This window comes from Lactuca virosa, chromosome 4 (assembly GCF_052849685.1).
Source record: "Lactuca virosa cultivar CGN04683 chromosome 4, Lactuca_virosa_CGN04683_v6, whole genome shotgun sequence".
Classification (NCBI taxonomy): Eukaryota; Viridiplantae; Streptophyta; class Magnoliopsida; order Asterales; family Asteraceae; genus Lactuca; species Lactuca virosa.
In genome coordinates this window covers 167,093,597-167,109,605 of record NC_136429.1, presented here as the reverse complement: position 1 = coordinate 167,109,605, position 16,009 = coordinate 167,093,597, and the positions used below count along the sequence as shown (strand labels likewise).

General features: G+C 37.5%; 2 protein-coding genes and 1 pseudogene across 4 annotated transcripts; 1 reads left to right on the top strand and 2 right to left on the bottom strand.

Annotated features, from left to right (window-relative positions):
• Positions 1–6,355: 6,355 nt before the first annotated feature.
• On the bottom strand, positions 6,356–15,378 carry LOC145107685 (uncharacterized). 3 transcript variants are annotated; one of them, XR_013707926.1, is made up of 4 exons: positions 15,060–15,378; positions 8,874–12,574; positions 7,014–7,726; positions 6,356–6,929 (listed from the first exon to the last, which is right to left on the bottom strand). XR_013707926.1 is itself a non-coding variant. In XM_079044627.1 (4 exons), exons 2-4 carry the CDS (start codon positions 7,227–7,229, stop codon positions 6,481–6,483), a joined length of 594 nt encoding a protein of 197 aa, XP_078900753.1. In that variant the 5' UTR covers positions 7,230–7,726; positions 8,874–10,145; the 3' UTR covers positions 6,356–6,480. The 3 variants fall into 3 exon arrangements, 1 of the variants encoding a protein (XP_078900753.1); XM_079044627.1 differs by lacking the exon at positions 15,060–15,378 and having other exon boundaries at positions 7,014–7,092; positions 7,164–7,726; positions 8,874–10,145; XR_013707927.1 differs by lacking the exons at positions 6,356–6,929; positions 7,014–7,726 and adding an exon at positions 7,822–8,467.
• On the top strand, positions 10,376–12,241 carry LOC145107684 (uncharacterized). Its single transcript, XM_079044626.1, has 4 exons — positions 10,376–10,853; positions 10,955–11,386; positions 11,475–11,754; positions 11,830–12,241. Exons 1-4 carry the CDS (start codon positions 10,440–10,442, stop codon positions 11,970–11,972), a joined length of 1,269 nt encoding a protein of 422 aa, XP_078900752.1. The 5' UTR covers positions 10,376–10,439; the 3' UTR covers positions 11,973–12,241.
• Positions 12,825–15,063, bottom strand: LOC145107683 (uncharacterized; annotated as a pseudogene).
• Positions 15,379–16,009: the final 631 nt, after the last annotated feature.

Genomic DNA, 16,009 nt, shown 5'->3' with positions numbered 1-16,009 from the left:
CATGTGTTTGATTAAAGAGATATGAATATATGATAATCAATTAACAAATATAAATATATTATACATGTATAATATAATAAGTAGATTAAAGTAGATAAAATCTATTTCTATATAAAAAAAATCTATACTACATTAAATATTATATACATAATCAGAATTTTAAATTTATCAAGAAGAAAAAAGAGTCATGAAATTTTCTTCTCATTCACCAGACATATATTTTCATATTTTACGTTCTAAAAGAAAGATGCAATGTTTTTTTAAAATTTCAATCTAAGAACATGGCAATTAAGTGGATATGGAGACCGACTAGAAAAAAGATAGAACATCATCAAGTTACAGAGCTTAAGACGGATCACGAGCACAAGTGCAACGGTGAGTGAGGGGGATATTGTTAGTGAATACCTAAGTCCGGAAAGTGGCTAGTAGGCGTGATCCGGTCCATATGCAAATTACTTGGAGTGTTGTCCAAGTTCCAGAGAATTTCCTTTGAGCCATAAGGATTCTCTATAAGGAAAGTTTTAGATTACTTTTAGGAATCCTAATTGTATACTAATTAGTTTTGTTTAGTATATATAGTCAATAGGTTCTTGTAATCCAGATCATCGATTGAAGTTTTGAGTTATATTTTCTTCAATAAAACAAACCTGCGAGTTTATGCAGTAAATAGCTTTCTGTTTCCCTTTAATTGGTATCAGAGCAACAATAACCTTCGAGAGACCTACTGTGAAAGTAGGTGCAAGAGCAAGAACTGCGTTTTTGTGTCCTTGCTGTGAGGTACCTGCGACGCGAGATAGAGCCCTCCTGCGATAGAAGGAACACGTGTGGAGAACTCGATCTACAACAATTGAAATTCGGGGTTCTTTTGAAGACTTCCTGTTCGATTGTCGTGAGCTGTTTGGAATCGGCAATTATCTGAGCAAGAGGAATACGTGGTGCGATTTCTGTGTAGCAAGAGAAATCGGCGATTTTTGCTCCGAGCCCCCCCTCTAACTCACTTCATAGATCTGTTTCGGTGAAATTGTAATTGGTGCGAGCAATCTTGAAGCCCTAAAAAAAATAATAATAATAATAAACGTGTTCTTTGCTTTTTCTGGGCCCTTTGTACAAATCAGAATCCCAGATCAAGTGGTTGCCCTCTTTATTCTCTATATTGGGCCAGAAAAATCTGATCAACTTTATTATTTGCTAGCGACATTCACTTTGATTCAATTCAGTTGAGAAATTTTTGAAGAAAAAAAAAACAAATCAATATTTTTATTTGTGTGGAGGTATCAAAAAATTGAACCAAGATGTCGGGAGGAGAATCGTCCCAACCACCGGCTAAGGAACATACGTCGTTCACGTTCCAATGTCCGACTTTGACATCGACGAATTACACAATTTGGAGAATGCGCATGGAGGTGCTACTCGGGATTCATGGCGTTTGGGATGTGATTGATCCCGGACTAGATGATGTGAAGAAAAACAACATCGTGAAAGGATTGTTGTTTCAATCGATTCCGGATGATTTAATCCTTCAAATCGGTAATTTGAAAACCGGAAGAGAGATGTGGGAAGCGATTAAAACTCGTAACTTAGGAGCTGATCGTGTGAAGGAAGCCCGACTCCAAACTCTAATCACGGAATTTGAAAATCTAAAGATGAGTGATAATAGTACAACAGACGAGTTCGCTGCAAAGTTATCCAGAATTGCCTCAAAATCAGCTTCACTAGGAGAGGTCATGACCGAACAGAAGCTTGCGAAGAAGTTTCTTACGAGCCTCCCTAGAAGATTTGTCCACATTGTTGCAGCCCTTGAACAAGTTTTGGACCTTAAAACGATTGGCTTTGAAGACATGGTTGGTCGCTTAAAAGCTTATGAAGAAAGAATCAAGGGTGAAAACAAAGTAATCGATTCTCAAAATAAATTACTTTATTCCAAAACTGAATCGTCCAACAGAAACACCGATTCATCAAGAGGTAGAGGTCGGGGTTCAAATAATCGAGGAAAAGGACGTGGTGGTGGACGTGGCGGTGGACGTGGTCGAGGTAACACCCAAAATCATGGTCACTCGGAATCCTCTAAAAATCGTGACGATCAAAAGCAAAAAGGAAAACAACGCGAGCAAAGAGACCTCTCAAATATTCAATGTTACCGGTGTGACAAGTATGGCCACTTTGCTTCAAGATGCCCCGACCAAATAAAAAATCATGAGGCTAACCTTAATCAGACACACGAAGGAGATACATATCATGAAGAAGGGACGTTCTTTATGATGAATACAATTCAATAAACGGTGTTCTTGAATGAAGACAAATACATCCCTCCAAAAGTTAAAGCAAATGCCGATGAAGACGGAATTTGGTACTTAGATAATGGTGCGAGCAACCACATGACCGGAAACTACTCTTATTTTTCTGAATTAAATAAAAACATAACGGGTAAAGTGAGATTTGGAGATGGATCGTGTGTTAGCATTAAAGGAAAAGGGTCAATTTTGTTCGAAGGGAAAAGCGGTGAGCAAAAATTAATGAAAGATATTTATTATATCCCATCACTTCGTAGCAATGTTATTAGCCTCGGGCAGTCTACAATAGCCGGTTGTGATATTCGGATGCGAGGTGATTTCCTAACCATGCGAGATGGAGACGGAAGATTACTTATGAAAGTCCCGAGAAGTGCAAACCGACTCTACAAAATAAAGTTAAAAGTTGGAAAAACACATTGCTTACAAGCCAAGTTTAATGAGCAAGCTTGGTTATGGCACGCGCGACTTGGTCACATTAATTTTGGCGCGATAAACTTGATGCACAAGCTAGCTATAGGGGTACCGGCAATCCAACATCAAGACCAACTTTGTGAATCTTGCATGGTTGGAAAACAAACAAAGCAATCGTTTGCAAAGAAAGCTAATTATAGAGCTACAAAAATTCTCGAGATGGTGCATGGAGATATTTGTGGACCGGTTGATCCCCCCACCCAAGCGGGTAATATTTATATTTTAGTTCTTATTGATGATTATTCTACATATATGTGGTCTTTTCTTTTGAAGCACAAAAGCGATGCATCCGGAATTATTAAACGATTCAAGATATCAATTGAAAAACGAATTGGTAAAGAGATCAAGACTTTCCATACGGATAGAGGTGGAGAATTCACATCAACCGAGTTGAACCGTTTTTGTGATGAAGAAGGTATTTCACGTATGTTGACGGCTCCTTATGCACCTCAACAACACGGTATAGTCGAACGGAGAAATCGGACGCTACTCGAGATGACACGGTGCCTAATGAAAGCAAAAGATATTCCAAACCACTTTTGGGGCGAAGCGGTACGACATGCAACGTTTATCATAAATCGTACACCTACTCGAGCATTGATAGGTGCTACACCATTCGAGAAATTTTATGGTGAAAACAAATCTTGAAGACTAGAAAGTATTTGGTTGTGTTGCATATGAGTAGTCTCAAAACATTTGAAGAAGCTTGATGATAGGTCACGACCGTTGGTATATTTTGGAAAGGAACCTAATTCAGGAGGATCTCGGTTATATAATCCGCGAGAAAATAAAATTATTATTAGTGCCCATGTAATTTGTGATGAAAATAAGACATGGCAATGGAATAATGAACCCAAAAATCAAGACGGAAATGGACCGGGTACATTTACGGTCTTGTGGAGTAATGGTCAAGCAACCCACGATAATGGTGGTTCGATCCCAACTGCAACAGAAACCGAACAATTCTCTGATCCGGCCCAAACCGACCAAACCAATGACACATATAATGATGAAAGCAGCCCATCGCAACCTGTTGATGATCAAAATAATGATGCAAGTTTTGTCCCACTTCGGCAGTCCACTCGAACTTCAGTGCTGCCAAGAAGATTAAATGACTACGAGCTAGATGTGGATCATTTAATGTTGTCATTCGATGAAGAACCAAAGAACTTTAAGGAAGCCAAAGTGAACAAGAATTGGCTCGATGCAATGAAGGCCGAAATTAACTCCATCGAGAAGAATAATACTTGGAAATTAGTTCCTCCGTCTAAAGATGCTAAACCTATTGGGTTAATATGGTTGTATAAAATTAAAAGAAATACGAATGGATCGATTACAAGGTACAAAGCGCGTCTAGTAGCAAAAGGCTATGTACAAGAGCAAGACATTGATTTTGATGAAGTATTCGCGCCAGTAGCTCGACTCGAGACAATAAGATTATTGATTGCTCTCGCGGCCGGGAACGGATGGAAGATTCATCACTTAGACGTAAAAACTGCATTTTTATATGGAGATTTAAAGGAAGAAGTGTGCGTGTGCCAACCAGAAGGTTTCGTGAAGCAAGGTGAAGAAACAAAAGTCTACAAATTGGCAAAAGCGTTATACGGTCTTCGACAATCTCCACGTGCATGGAATTTGAAGCTTAATAACACGTTGAAGAATATGGGTTTTAAACGGTGCATGCCAGAAAATGTGGTTTATAGAAAGGTTGCAAATGGAGAATACATAATAGTTGCGGTTTATGTAGATGATTTGTTCGTGACGGGAACAAGCTTAGAGTTTATAAACCAATTCAAGAGACTAGTGGCATTCCAGTTTGAAATGTCGGACCTTGGTGAACTAACTTGCTACTTGGGTATTGAAGTATTGCAAGAAAATGGTTGTGTAAAGGTGAAGCAAGAAAGTTATGCTATGAAGATTCTAAAAGAGGCAGGCATGCAAGAGTGTAATGCAACTCAATGTCCGATGGAGCCAGGACTAAAGTTGTCAATAGCTGAAGATGAACCAAAAGTTGAAGCTACCTATTATCGAAAAATAGTAGGTTGTTTACGATATCTCTTACACACTCGTCCGGATTTAGCATATTCGGTTGGAGTCGTTAGCCGTTATATGCAAAGTCCAAGAGAATCTCATGCACGCGCTATTAAGCAAATTCTTCGTTAGTTGCATGGTACACCATCTTTTGGGATTGTATACAAACGAAGTAAAAATATGAGCTTGATAGGTTACAGTGATAGCGGTCATAATGTTGATGTTGATGATGGTAGAAGTACAACAGAGCATGTTTTCTACCTTGGTGACTCTCCTATCACTTGGTGCTCCCAGAAGCAAGATACAGTAGCTTTGTCCTCATGTGAATCTGAGTTCATGGCAGCTACAACACCTGCGTGTCAGGCAGTTTGGTTAAGGGAGTTGTTAGCTGAGTTGACAAGAATGAAGAAACAGAAGGTACTGATTCGCATAGACAACAAATCAGCAATTGCATTGTCAAAGAATCCTGTCTTTCATGGAAGAAGCAAACACATTCACACTCGATTCCACTTTATTCGAGAGCGTGTGGAAAACGAGCAAGTGATTGTTGAGCATGTTTCGGGAGATAAGCAACGAGCAGATCCACTTACGAAGGCCTTAGCTCGAATAAGGTTCGCAGAGATGAGAGCGTTGCTTGGCGTGCAAGAATTACCCTCGACTCAGAAATTCAGGGGGTGATTGTTAGTGAATACCCGAGTCCGGAAAGTGGCTAGTAGGCATGATCCGGTCCAGATGCAAATTACTTGGAGTGTTGTCCAAGTTCCAGAGAATTTCCTTGAGCCATAAGGATTCTCTATAAGGAAAGTTTTAGATTACTTTTAGGAATCCTAATTGTATACTAATTAGTTTTGTTTAGTATATATAGTCAATAGGTTCTTGTAATCTAGATCATCGATTGAAGTTTTGAGTTATATTTTCTTCAATAAAACAAACCTGCGAGTTTATGCAGTAATAGCTTTCTGTTTCCCTTTAGATATGCTTTTCGGGTGTTGCCCGTTTCTTTTCTTTTTTTACGTTCTAAAATTCTTTTGTTTACCTCGTTATCTTTTTTAGAGGCTAAATTGTTTTCCATCATTTAGGCAAACTTGATTGGTTCAACTTTTTGTTGAAATTTCAAGAGGAAATATTATATATCTATGAAAGTGCGTATTATGTCTAAAGTTTTATAGCTATTTCGAAAAAAAAAAAACAAAAAAACAACAATGGAAGCAACTGCCATATTGTCTCCACCCTAGGTCCGCCTCTGAAATACTTACACTATTTAAAGCGCATGAAAAAAAGGACCAAAATCGTTAGAAGCTAAAAAAAAAGGAATGAAAATTACTATAAGGGGCTGTTTGGTAGCATCTAGATTATTCATATCTGGATGATACAGATGTCTGGATGATGTAGAGGCTCTGTATGAATCTGTATCTGAATGATAATTTGATGTTTGGTCAGACATCTGAATGTCTATCTCTTAATGGTGAAAATGATCAATTTAACCTTCTGAGCTATTTGTTACTATTTGGTTGGACTTAACGACTGTGCTGAATGATACTGAATTTGTAAATAATTATAAATAAAATACAAAACTTCATATAAAATTCAAATTAAACATAAAACAAAATACAAATTAAAATTTATATAACATCCAAATTAAACATCATATAACATCCAAATTAAACATAATCCTCAACATACAACTTTAAAGTAATTGATTAGCAATTTGGTTACGCAAATTAGCCATATATTCATTGTCTTGGTTACCCCACTGAATGTCATGTACGCTTTGGTCATCACTTCCTCCACCTACGTCAACAGTAAACATAATGTCCTCTTCAAAGTCCATAAATAATTGATCACGAATATTACATTTCCTTATAAAATTATGGACTGCAAAACAAGCAAGCACTATGTCTCTTTGTATTGGAAAAGGATAAGGAGCCATTTGTTTTAGGATTGGAAATCTCGCCTTCAAAACTTCATAAGCGCGCTCAATAACATTTCTGAGTTGTGCATGAGCATGGTTGAATTTTTCCTCCTTGGTTAATGCACGTTGTCTTCGGAAATCGGATAACCAGTACCTCGTATTGCGGTAGGGAGCCATAAATCCACGAGTGTTGGTGTATGCGGAATCACAAAGGTAATATTTGTCTATAAATGTGAATTTTGCAATTGTTATATGAAAAATAGATAATGTATTTAATAATCAAAGTTTTAAAAAAATAGATTGCAAACCTGGTGGAGGAAATGGAAAGCCGGAAGTTGGATTAAATACAACTTCTTTTAGAACTCGTGAATCATGTGCTATGCCCTCCTAACCGGCCCATACAAACGTGAATATCATATCAAAATTACAAATTCCAATAACATTTTGATAGCATTCACCTTTTCCTCTTCCCCTATAACGAGTTTGTTGATCGGCGGGCACGACTGCATGTACAAGAGTTCCATCTAATGCACCTATCGCTCCCGGAAATATTTCTTTCAACCTTCTATGTCGTCCTGATGTGTTTACTGTTGCATAAGAAGATGTTGGCACAATAATTTCTCTTGCAAAATTCATCATCGCATTTAGAACCTCATGAAAACACCTATGAATTGTTTCTGTTGAATGTTGAAATCTACGCTTAACCATTCGAAACCGCTCATTGTGTCCGATAACTGTTAAAAACATAGCTAACTTTTCTTCAACAGTTATTGACCGACTACTTTGCAACCAATTTTTTTGTTTAAAATGGTTGCATAGTAGTACATATGCTTCTCGTGAAAGACGCATCAACTCATGACATTGTAAAGAAGATCCATGCAACAATTCTTGCGTAAATGCATGACCGGTCAATGTCGAATTCAAGTCGCTTATCCTTTCTATTCTTGTCGAAGCTAAAAACATCCAATACCAAGAAAGCAACATGAAATACACAGTATCATCATCGGTATCCATAAATCACCTGTCAAACAACATTTAAAATTCAACATTATAAAAACATAATGTCAAACAATATATAAAATTCAACATTTTAAGAACATAAGGTCAAACAACATATAAAATTCAACATTTTAAATCCATAACGACACACATCAAATAAGATCCTAAAAAAGTTCAACATTTTAAATCCATAACGACACACATCAAATAAAATCCTAAAAAAGTTCAACATTTTACATCCATAACGACACACATCAAATAAAATTCTAAAAAAGTTCAACATTTTAAATCCATAATGACACACATCAAATAAAATCCTAAGAAAACATCACATCAAGCCATACTTTGATCCGGCGTTCTTTAACCACATCTCACAAGCTTCCGTCGGAAGAAATAACCAAACTTTTCTAAGATCGGCACTTTCACAATACCTTAATCTCTGGTTGCCATTCGTCTTCTTCCATGTTAAACGTGTTAGTTATAGGGTTATAAACGTTGCCTGTTTTGTTTTTTAATTTCAACCAAGCACCAAATTTTGCTTTTAGATAGTCATATCGATTTTTCATCTGTTTTTGATCAACTACAAAATTGTATTCTGTTTTCAATCTTTCAGCTACATTCTTCCATGAGCTTGCTTTCAAACTACTCCCTTCACGCCCGTAAGTCGTAATTTCTTGAATACAAGCTTCAAGAAATGCTTTTTCAACACCTTCTATCTGTTTCCAATTAATTCTAGGCCTTTTTTGTGCCATTTGTGCCATGTCTATTATTCAAAATTCAGCAAGAACATATTTCAGCAACAAAATCCAGCAACATTACAGAAAAATCAAGCAAAATCATAGCAGCAACTCAGCAAGAACACATATGGCACAAAATTCAGACTTCACACAAATCAACAAACAGCCCCTTAATTACATATCAACAAGAAATCAGCAAGAACAAACCAAAACCACAACAATATGCTTAAAACTCAATTAGATTTCACACAAATCGTTCACCCAAAAACAAATTGATCAGCCAACATAGCAAGACAGCAAGAACATGACAATAACACAACACATTGCTGCCATTCGTTTCCAGAAACAAATTTAAGAGAGAAGAAATATTTAAAAATCGCTCCAGTGAATAAGGAAGAAAAAATAATCGCTCCAGTGAAGTTGGAAACGTACCAGCGATGGGGACGAGGCGGCGAGGAGGGAGGCGTCGAGGAGGGAGGCGGCGCAGGTGGAGGAGAATCGGCGCAGGTGGAGGCGAGGAGGGAAGCGTCCGATTGCAAGCTGAAATCTGTGGAGGGACCTTTTTGTTGTTCGCTGAAGTAGAAGAAGGAAGAAAAAAAAAGAGGCGGGCGATTTTAGGGTAAGGGCATCAAAGGAAAATCTTTCATCCAGACTCCCTATGATATCTGACCGAATAAGACCTTTTTTTTTTAATATCTGGTTGATTAAGAGGCTAAAAAACTTTCAACCAAACGCTCTGAATTTGAATGATCCAGAGTCAACCTCTTTATGGGATGATTAAGAGGTCAAACAAACACCCCCTAAATCAACTATACTTAAAGATAGAAAATATAATTCATTTTAAATTTTTTTAACTATATCTTATTACTATTAGATTAGATGCTTCTTAAATTATCGACTTGTTATTCCAGCTAACTTTACACTTAAATTAATACCGATACAAAACAACTTTGTAGTATATTTGTTGAAGTCGTTTTGTACACTATTTACCATTAAACTCATTCATCTATTCAAAAAAAACACCATCAAACTCACATTTGTAGATCAAGATATACCATTAACTAACATTTTTATACACAATTTACCATCAAGTTAACTTTTCTATATATTTAGTCACTTTCATCTTTTTCAGTCATCATCAATTTTTTGGTCATCTTCTCCGATACAATTTAAAAGAAGAAAGGTCACACCATTTACATGTTCATTTTTTAAACATTGCAAACATACAATCTCCTCACTCTCCTCTTCGGTGAAAATGCCCCTACCCCTCCCCTTACTCATGTCGTCGTTCATAATTTCCTTGGTCCTATCCCTTTCCTGCTACTTTGTGAAAGCCCTATACACCTACATCACTCTCTTGCCCCTTTCTTCTTGAACCGTGTGACACCAATAGCACATCCATTCAAGGATTTTAGCTTAGTTGGTGGTGACGGTGAATGGTAAAGATGACTGGTTGTGGTTGCAAATGTCCTGATAAAAAGCTGATAGAAGGCAGTATTTGTTGTTAGAGATGGGTGGTGTTGGTAGGAGGTGGATGAAAGTGGTAGGTGTGGGTGGTGTTGGATGGAGAAGATGGGTGAGACATAACTTAATGGTAAATCGTATATAAAAAAAATTAATGGTAAATTATGTATAAAAAAAAATTATTAACCAATAAAATCCGGTTAAAATTGTAGATTTTGAATAGCTCAAGTGATTTTAATAGTAAATCATATATAAAAAATAAAAATTACTATGTACTAAATTATATTCATTACCATACAAAATAATTTTCTCTTATTATTTCTACTTTTCCAGGAGAAAAAAACAAAGCTGTAGCGATCAAAATGCACTAAAAGGGTATCAGACGGTGAATGTTGAAATTTGAAGATAGTCAAGGGACCATTTTAGTAGTTTCTCACTTTTTCCACCATGGTCTTACTTCTCTTTGACAAATCCCTTCCCAATATAGAAAAAACTCCCCGCTCCCTCCACTTGCATTCTCACGCACGCGCAATCATGGCGGTGCCTCCGTCGGGACCTGGAAGCAGCTCGTCGCTTGAAGCACCTCTCATTGACGCCGACGATGCTCAGCTGGAACTAGCCTTGCAAAAACTCGAATCGTTCCTCGGATTTTTCGGTTTCTGTCAGTACTCTCCTCTTAGCTCAGCCGTCTCGTGGATCGTCTTCTTTGTTGTCGGTCTGGCGGCGCCGGTGCTCTTGATCGTCTACTCCTTCTGCACCGACTGCTACAAGTACCAAATCAGGAGGTTTGAGCTTGAGATTCTCGTTTCTCAGGCCATCGTTGCCGCCATTTCTCTGCTCTGTGTTTCTCATAATTTGAGGAAATACGGTGTCAGGAAGCTTCTCTTCGTTGATCATTACGATGGATACGCTGTTCTTTATCGGCAACTCTACATCCAGAAGATCTACGTAAGCTCGAGCTTTTCCTATCTCCGTAAATCTGTTAAGTTTATACTTTATACGTGAACTGTGCTAAGAACATCTCTCTGTCATTGGCTCTGATTCGTTAGGGTTTTTTCCGAGGGCTTGCTTTGTGGTTATCGGTATGTTTTTTACTGAAGACTGCTCGTGAGATCACTTGCGTTGTTTATCTGCATCATGATTCATGGTGGTTATCTGCTGCGTATCTGTTAGTCTCCCTAGTAACCTGGTCATACTCCGCCGTAGTCTTCTTATCAGGCACCGCTTTGTTCAATTTGGTTGGCAATTTACAAGTGGTACGAATTGAAAACTACAGCAACATTCTAGAACGAGATTTGGATGTTTCTGTTTATATCGAAGAGCATATGCGTCTCCTCCATTATTTATCCAAAATTAGCCACAGGTTTCGAGCGTTTCTTCTTCTCGAGTTCTTGGTTGTTACAGGAAGTCAAATCTCAGCTCTCTTACAGACAACTGAAAACCAAGGAATCATAAACTTCATAAACACAGGCGACTTTGCTGTAAGCTAAAGATACTTATTTCCAAACTTGGGTCTACATTCTACAATTCTAGATCTAGTTCTTACATCTCTGAATGAAATATATGCAGGTATTATCGATTCTTCAGCTTGTAGGAATCGTTCTTTGTTTATCTGCAGCTGCAAAAATTTCACACAGAGCTCAAGCACTTGGATCTGTTGCTTGTAAATGGCATGCACTAGTGACATGCGACTCAAATGATTCTTCTCAATCTGAAATATTAATCGATAACAACTTGGAGGCTAATGGTAGTTCACAGACTGAGCTGGAATCAGGGGATTTTGTGCCATTTTCTGTTCATAACCAGTTCGCTTCTTCTACTTCATCATATCACAAAAGACAATCATTTGGTAACCTATGTGGTGACAATTCTTGGTTTTTATTCTTCTTTTTTTGATAATGAATTTTATTATGTTGTGTTGTAGTGGCGTATGTACAATCAAACATGGGTGGATTTACTGTTTTTGGATGGATCATTGATCGAATGCTGATTAACACCATCTTTTTCATTGAGCTGTCGTTGATCTTCTTTGTGCTTGGTAAGACCATTACTATCACACTCAGGTAGACATGATCTATGTCGACTCTTCTTCATGCATCTTCACTCTCTAACATGGTATGAGCAAAGCAACAACTAACAACGGAGCAGCAGACTTATTTTTGTTGGTGTGCTACTTGATAAGGATTATATGTAATCATATAAACTGAAAATATATTTTAGGTTATAAGGTTATATCTAGTAAAAGCAAAGTTGTACCTTGGATAATGGGCATAATCTGTTATGATTAGATATTGTTATTGCTAATATTATTATCAGGACCCTAATTATTATTATTATTTGGGTAGTCTGTTATGATTAGATATTGTTTTTGGAAAGGATGATGATCCCTACACAACATTTTTTAGCCATATACAACAAATTATGTTTTATATAATTGAAATGTAAAGCATTAATTGTTGTGTAATGTCCAGTTTTTCAATTTTAAAGTTCATTGTCCTTGGAGTTTTTTTGTCACGCTTTTTGTCAATTGTTGGTACTTTGGTGTAAAATTACCTTCAACCTTCCTTTTTACCCTTGGTTTTTGTTTCCATTGTTATTTTTATTACCCACCTCTTTTCTTCTTCATCATCTTAATCTTGTATTACCCACCTACGTTTGTGGAAGTTCCTCTGCAAGGAAAAAGATATTGTAAAAACGAAATTGTCAATAAATGTGGTAAAACATGAAATTAAAGGCATTATGAAAACAATTCAAAACCAAGTTAAAAAGAAAACATATAAAAATGACGTTGCAACGAAACGATGTAAAAACATAAAAAAACATTACAAAGTTGTAGAAAGATTAAAACAGATTTTTTGTAAAGTGGTGCAACAATTAAATTAGAGAAAAATCACCATAAAAACTAAAACTTAGAGCACATTTATAAAAGAGTTAAGTTGGTGTAAAACCATCAAATGCATTAATAGTTGAGCATATCAAGTCAAACATTATACATTACACCTAAAACAACAAACATGTAAAAAACCCTATTTACAAATCCTGACACATTCAGCAGGAAGAGGACTCTCACGAAACCACCCATGATTAAGCGCTTCTTCAGCAGTAATCCTCTTGTCCGGATCATAAGTCAAAAACCTATTCAACAAATCAAACCCCATCTCTGTAAGCACAGGTGTCCCCATAAAACTAGCTCCAGGAAACCTCTTCCTCAAGCTATTACCATTCTGCTTCACAAAAGACGGTTTTACCCCTGGCAATTTTGAATACCCGGGCCATATCTTTTCATTTGGTGTCCCAAGTGTCTTGAAAATCTTATCAATCTGCTCAATCTCCCTATTGCCATCAAAAAGCGGCTTCTTTGACAACAACTCCCCCATTATACAACCCACAGACCACATGTCAATGGCAGTTGTGTAATTTTTCATCCCCAACAAAACCTCAGGCGCCCTGTACCAAAGTGTTACTACCAATGCGGTATATGGCTTCACTGGACTCCCGTATTGTCTAGACATACCAAAATCACAAATCTTTAAATCACCATTGTTGTCCAAAAGCAAGTTTGATGTCTTCAAATCTCTATGAATCACCCAATTCTCATGAAGAAAAGCTAACCCTTGAAGAAGCTGGATCATGAGGCGTTTCACTTCACTTTGACTGAATGGTTGCTTTGTCTTTTCCATGTAGCCTTTGAGTTCGTGATCTATGTATTCCATAACCATGTAGACGCCATTGAAATCGTCTGTAACTACTTCTTTCATTTTTACAACTGATGGGTGTTGGAAAGATCCGAGAATTGTGATCTCCCGTAATGCTGTTACAGGGAAACCTTCACGCTCTTTCCCCATTTTTACTTTCTTTAATGCGACTATTTCTCCGGTTTTTTTGTCTCTGGCTTTGTATACAACACCGTATGTGCCTTCACTTATCTTCCCGAGTCTTTCATACTCGAACACGTTTCTACAAGATGGCATCATGCTTACAGGGGATTCGATTCTTTCATCATCATCTTCATCATCATCAAGAGATTTGGACTGTTCATCTTCTTCATCAGATAAACATGACATATGCTCGATTGTGTCTTCAATGTGTTCTTGCTTAAATTCCCCACTTTCGGGACTTGAATTGTTGGTGTTTGATGCCATTTGTGGGGAGTCTTTGAAAGCCCACTTTGATTTGGATAAGTTTCGTTCCTCCACATATTCTCCATCTTCGTGCTCAGGTTCTTGATCATGTTCTTCAGGTGTGTTTGTAGCCAATGAGCTTGATACTCTTGATACTCCCAATTCATCTGAAAGATTGGATACAAGAGATTCAACAGGAGAAATTTCGATCTTCGTGTCTGCAATAATATCTTGAAACTTCCCGAAGTCATTGACTGATTTGGATGGAGGAGATTGAGAGGGAACAGTTTTGGTAGGAAGGATTCTGTTCTTGGAGGATATCTTCACCTGCTTCTCAGCTCTATCCCAGACAATAGGCGAGAATTTTCTTTTCTTGGTAGCGTCAGATCTTCTTGAGTCGTTTCCAGAAACATCATCTGCTTTGTTTCTGTTTTCCAACCCTTGATGAATTGGTTGTGAAGACGTGCGATGATAGTCCCTGTCATAATCACCATCAACGTATCGATGTCTTCTTTGATCATGATCGCTAACAAAAGTTCTGTGATTAGATCGATTGTTATAAGAAAGAGTTTCTTCCTCGGAACGACTCGAGTAGCTTTTCCTCGAGATCTGTCGTCCTGCCGCCATAATTAGCAACACCAACAACTGATTTTAAGCAACCAAATAACAGAACAAAGAGATAAAAATATGAAACCCTAGCGGAGATCTAAATATCCGGCTAGGCTACAGCCCCCAAATTCAACAAATTCAATCGCTTTTCCTTTTGAAAACAAAATTTGTAACGAGAATCCCTAATTCGTAACCCCGAACAAAATCCCAAACAGAAAGCAACGGGATATTGTTCGATTCAACACAGAAAATACAAGGAAACCGAATATCAGAAATCAATGTGAATATAGCAGATCTGTCAAATTGATTATGCGATGTATGAAATTAGACAGTCAAATCGGTGACGATCGTCGTCTTTCGAACCTCAAATTATGATTTTGTTTTTTGAGGCCGAAAATCAATCAAAGGCGATGATATTTCTTACCGGAACACGATTCTTCAGACTCCGATGAACAACGATGGTGGTAAAATGAAATCGACGGCGAATATTGATCTAGATTCGAACAGCCTAGCAACCTTATCCTTCAACAACAGCCGCCCCCAAATCGATTTCTTTTTTTGCCCTCAAATAATGTTGCTTGACAATTCAAATATACGGTGTGAAAACGCGTATACGAGGCGGTGACCTAAGAAATTTCTTTGCTTTAGGGCTTCCGAGTTGGGCCTTTTATTAATATATGGGTTTTGAGCCTTACAGTTTTGCTCAAACTCGCTTAGCAACTTCTATTTTTATATAATGATTATGAATTATGAATACCGTTCAATAAAATTAAGCTAGACCATGGATAACATATAGGGATGACAATATGACCCGGATCCGTTGGGGGACCGGTTAATTCGTCCCGACCGTGGATGGATATTCCCCACAAAACCGAGTAGCGGATATGGGGTCGGGGATCCTCGTATGACAAAAAGTGGGGATGGGATCGGGGCCGTGTATGCTATTCCCCAACCCGACCCGCCTCAATTATATTATACCCACATGTTAGTATTAGTATATTACATTATACATCGAGTATTGATACATATTATATCCTAAAAATATAAATATTAAAGATTTTAACTAAATTATACCCATGACCAAGGTTGACCCAATATGAAATTTTCAATATGTATGATACAATATGGCTTGGGATTTGGCGGTGTTCACTGTGCACGTGCGATGATGCAATGAGTCAACTCCCCAGAACCCTAATCTCGAATTCAATAATTTCCTATCGCAACTAGATTTCTCGCTTTTGTTTGCACTTCGCAGGTGTGACGTATCGAGTAGTCGATTGTCGTTCATCAATCATCATTCATCATTGTTTAATCCCAAATTCCCTATCATTAGACTAACACGAAAACAGGTCAGTGAACTGTGAGTAGTGATTG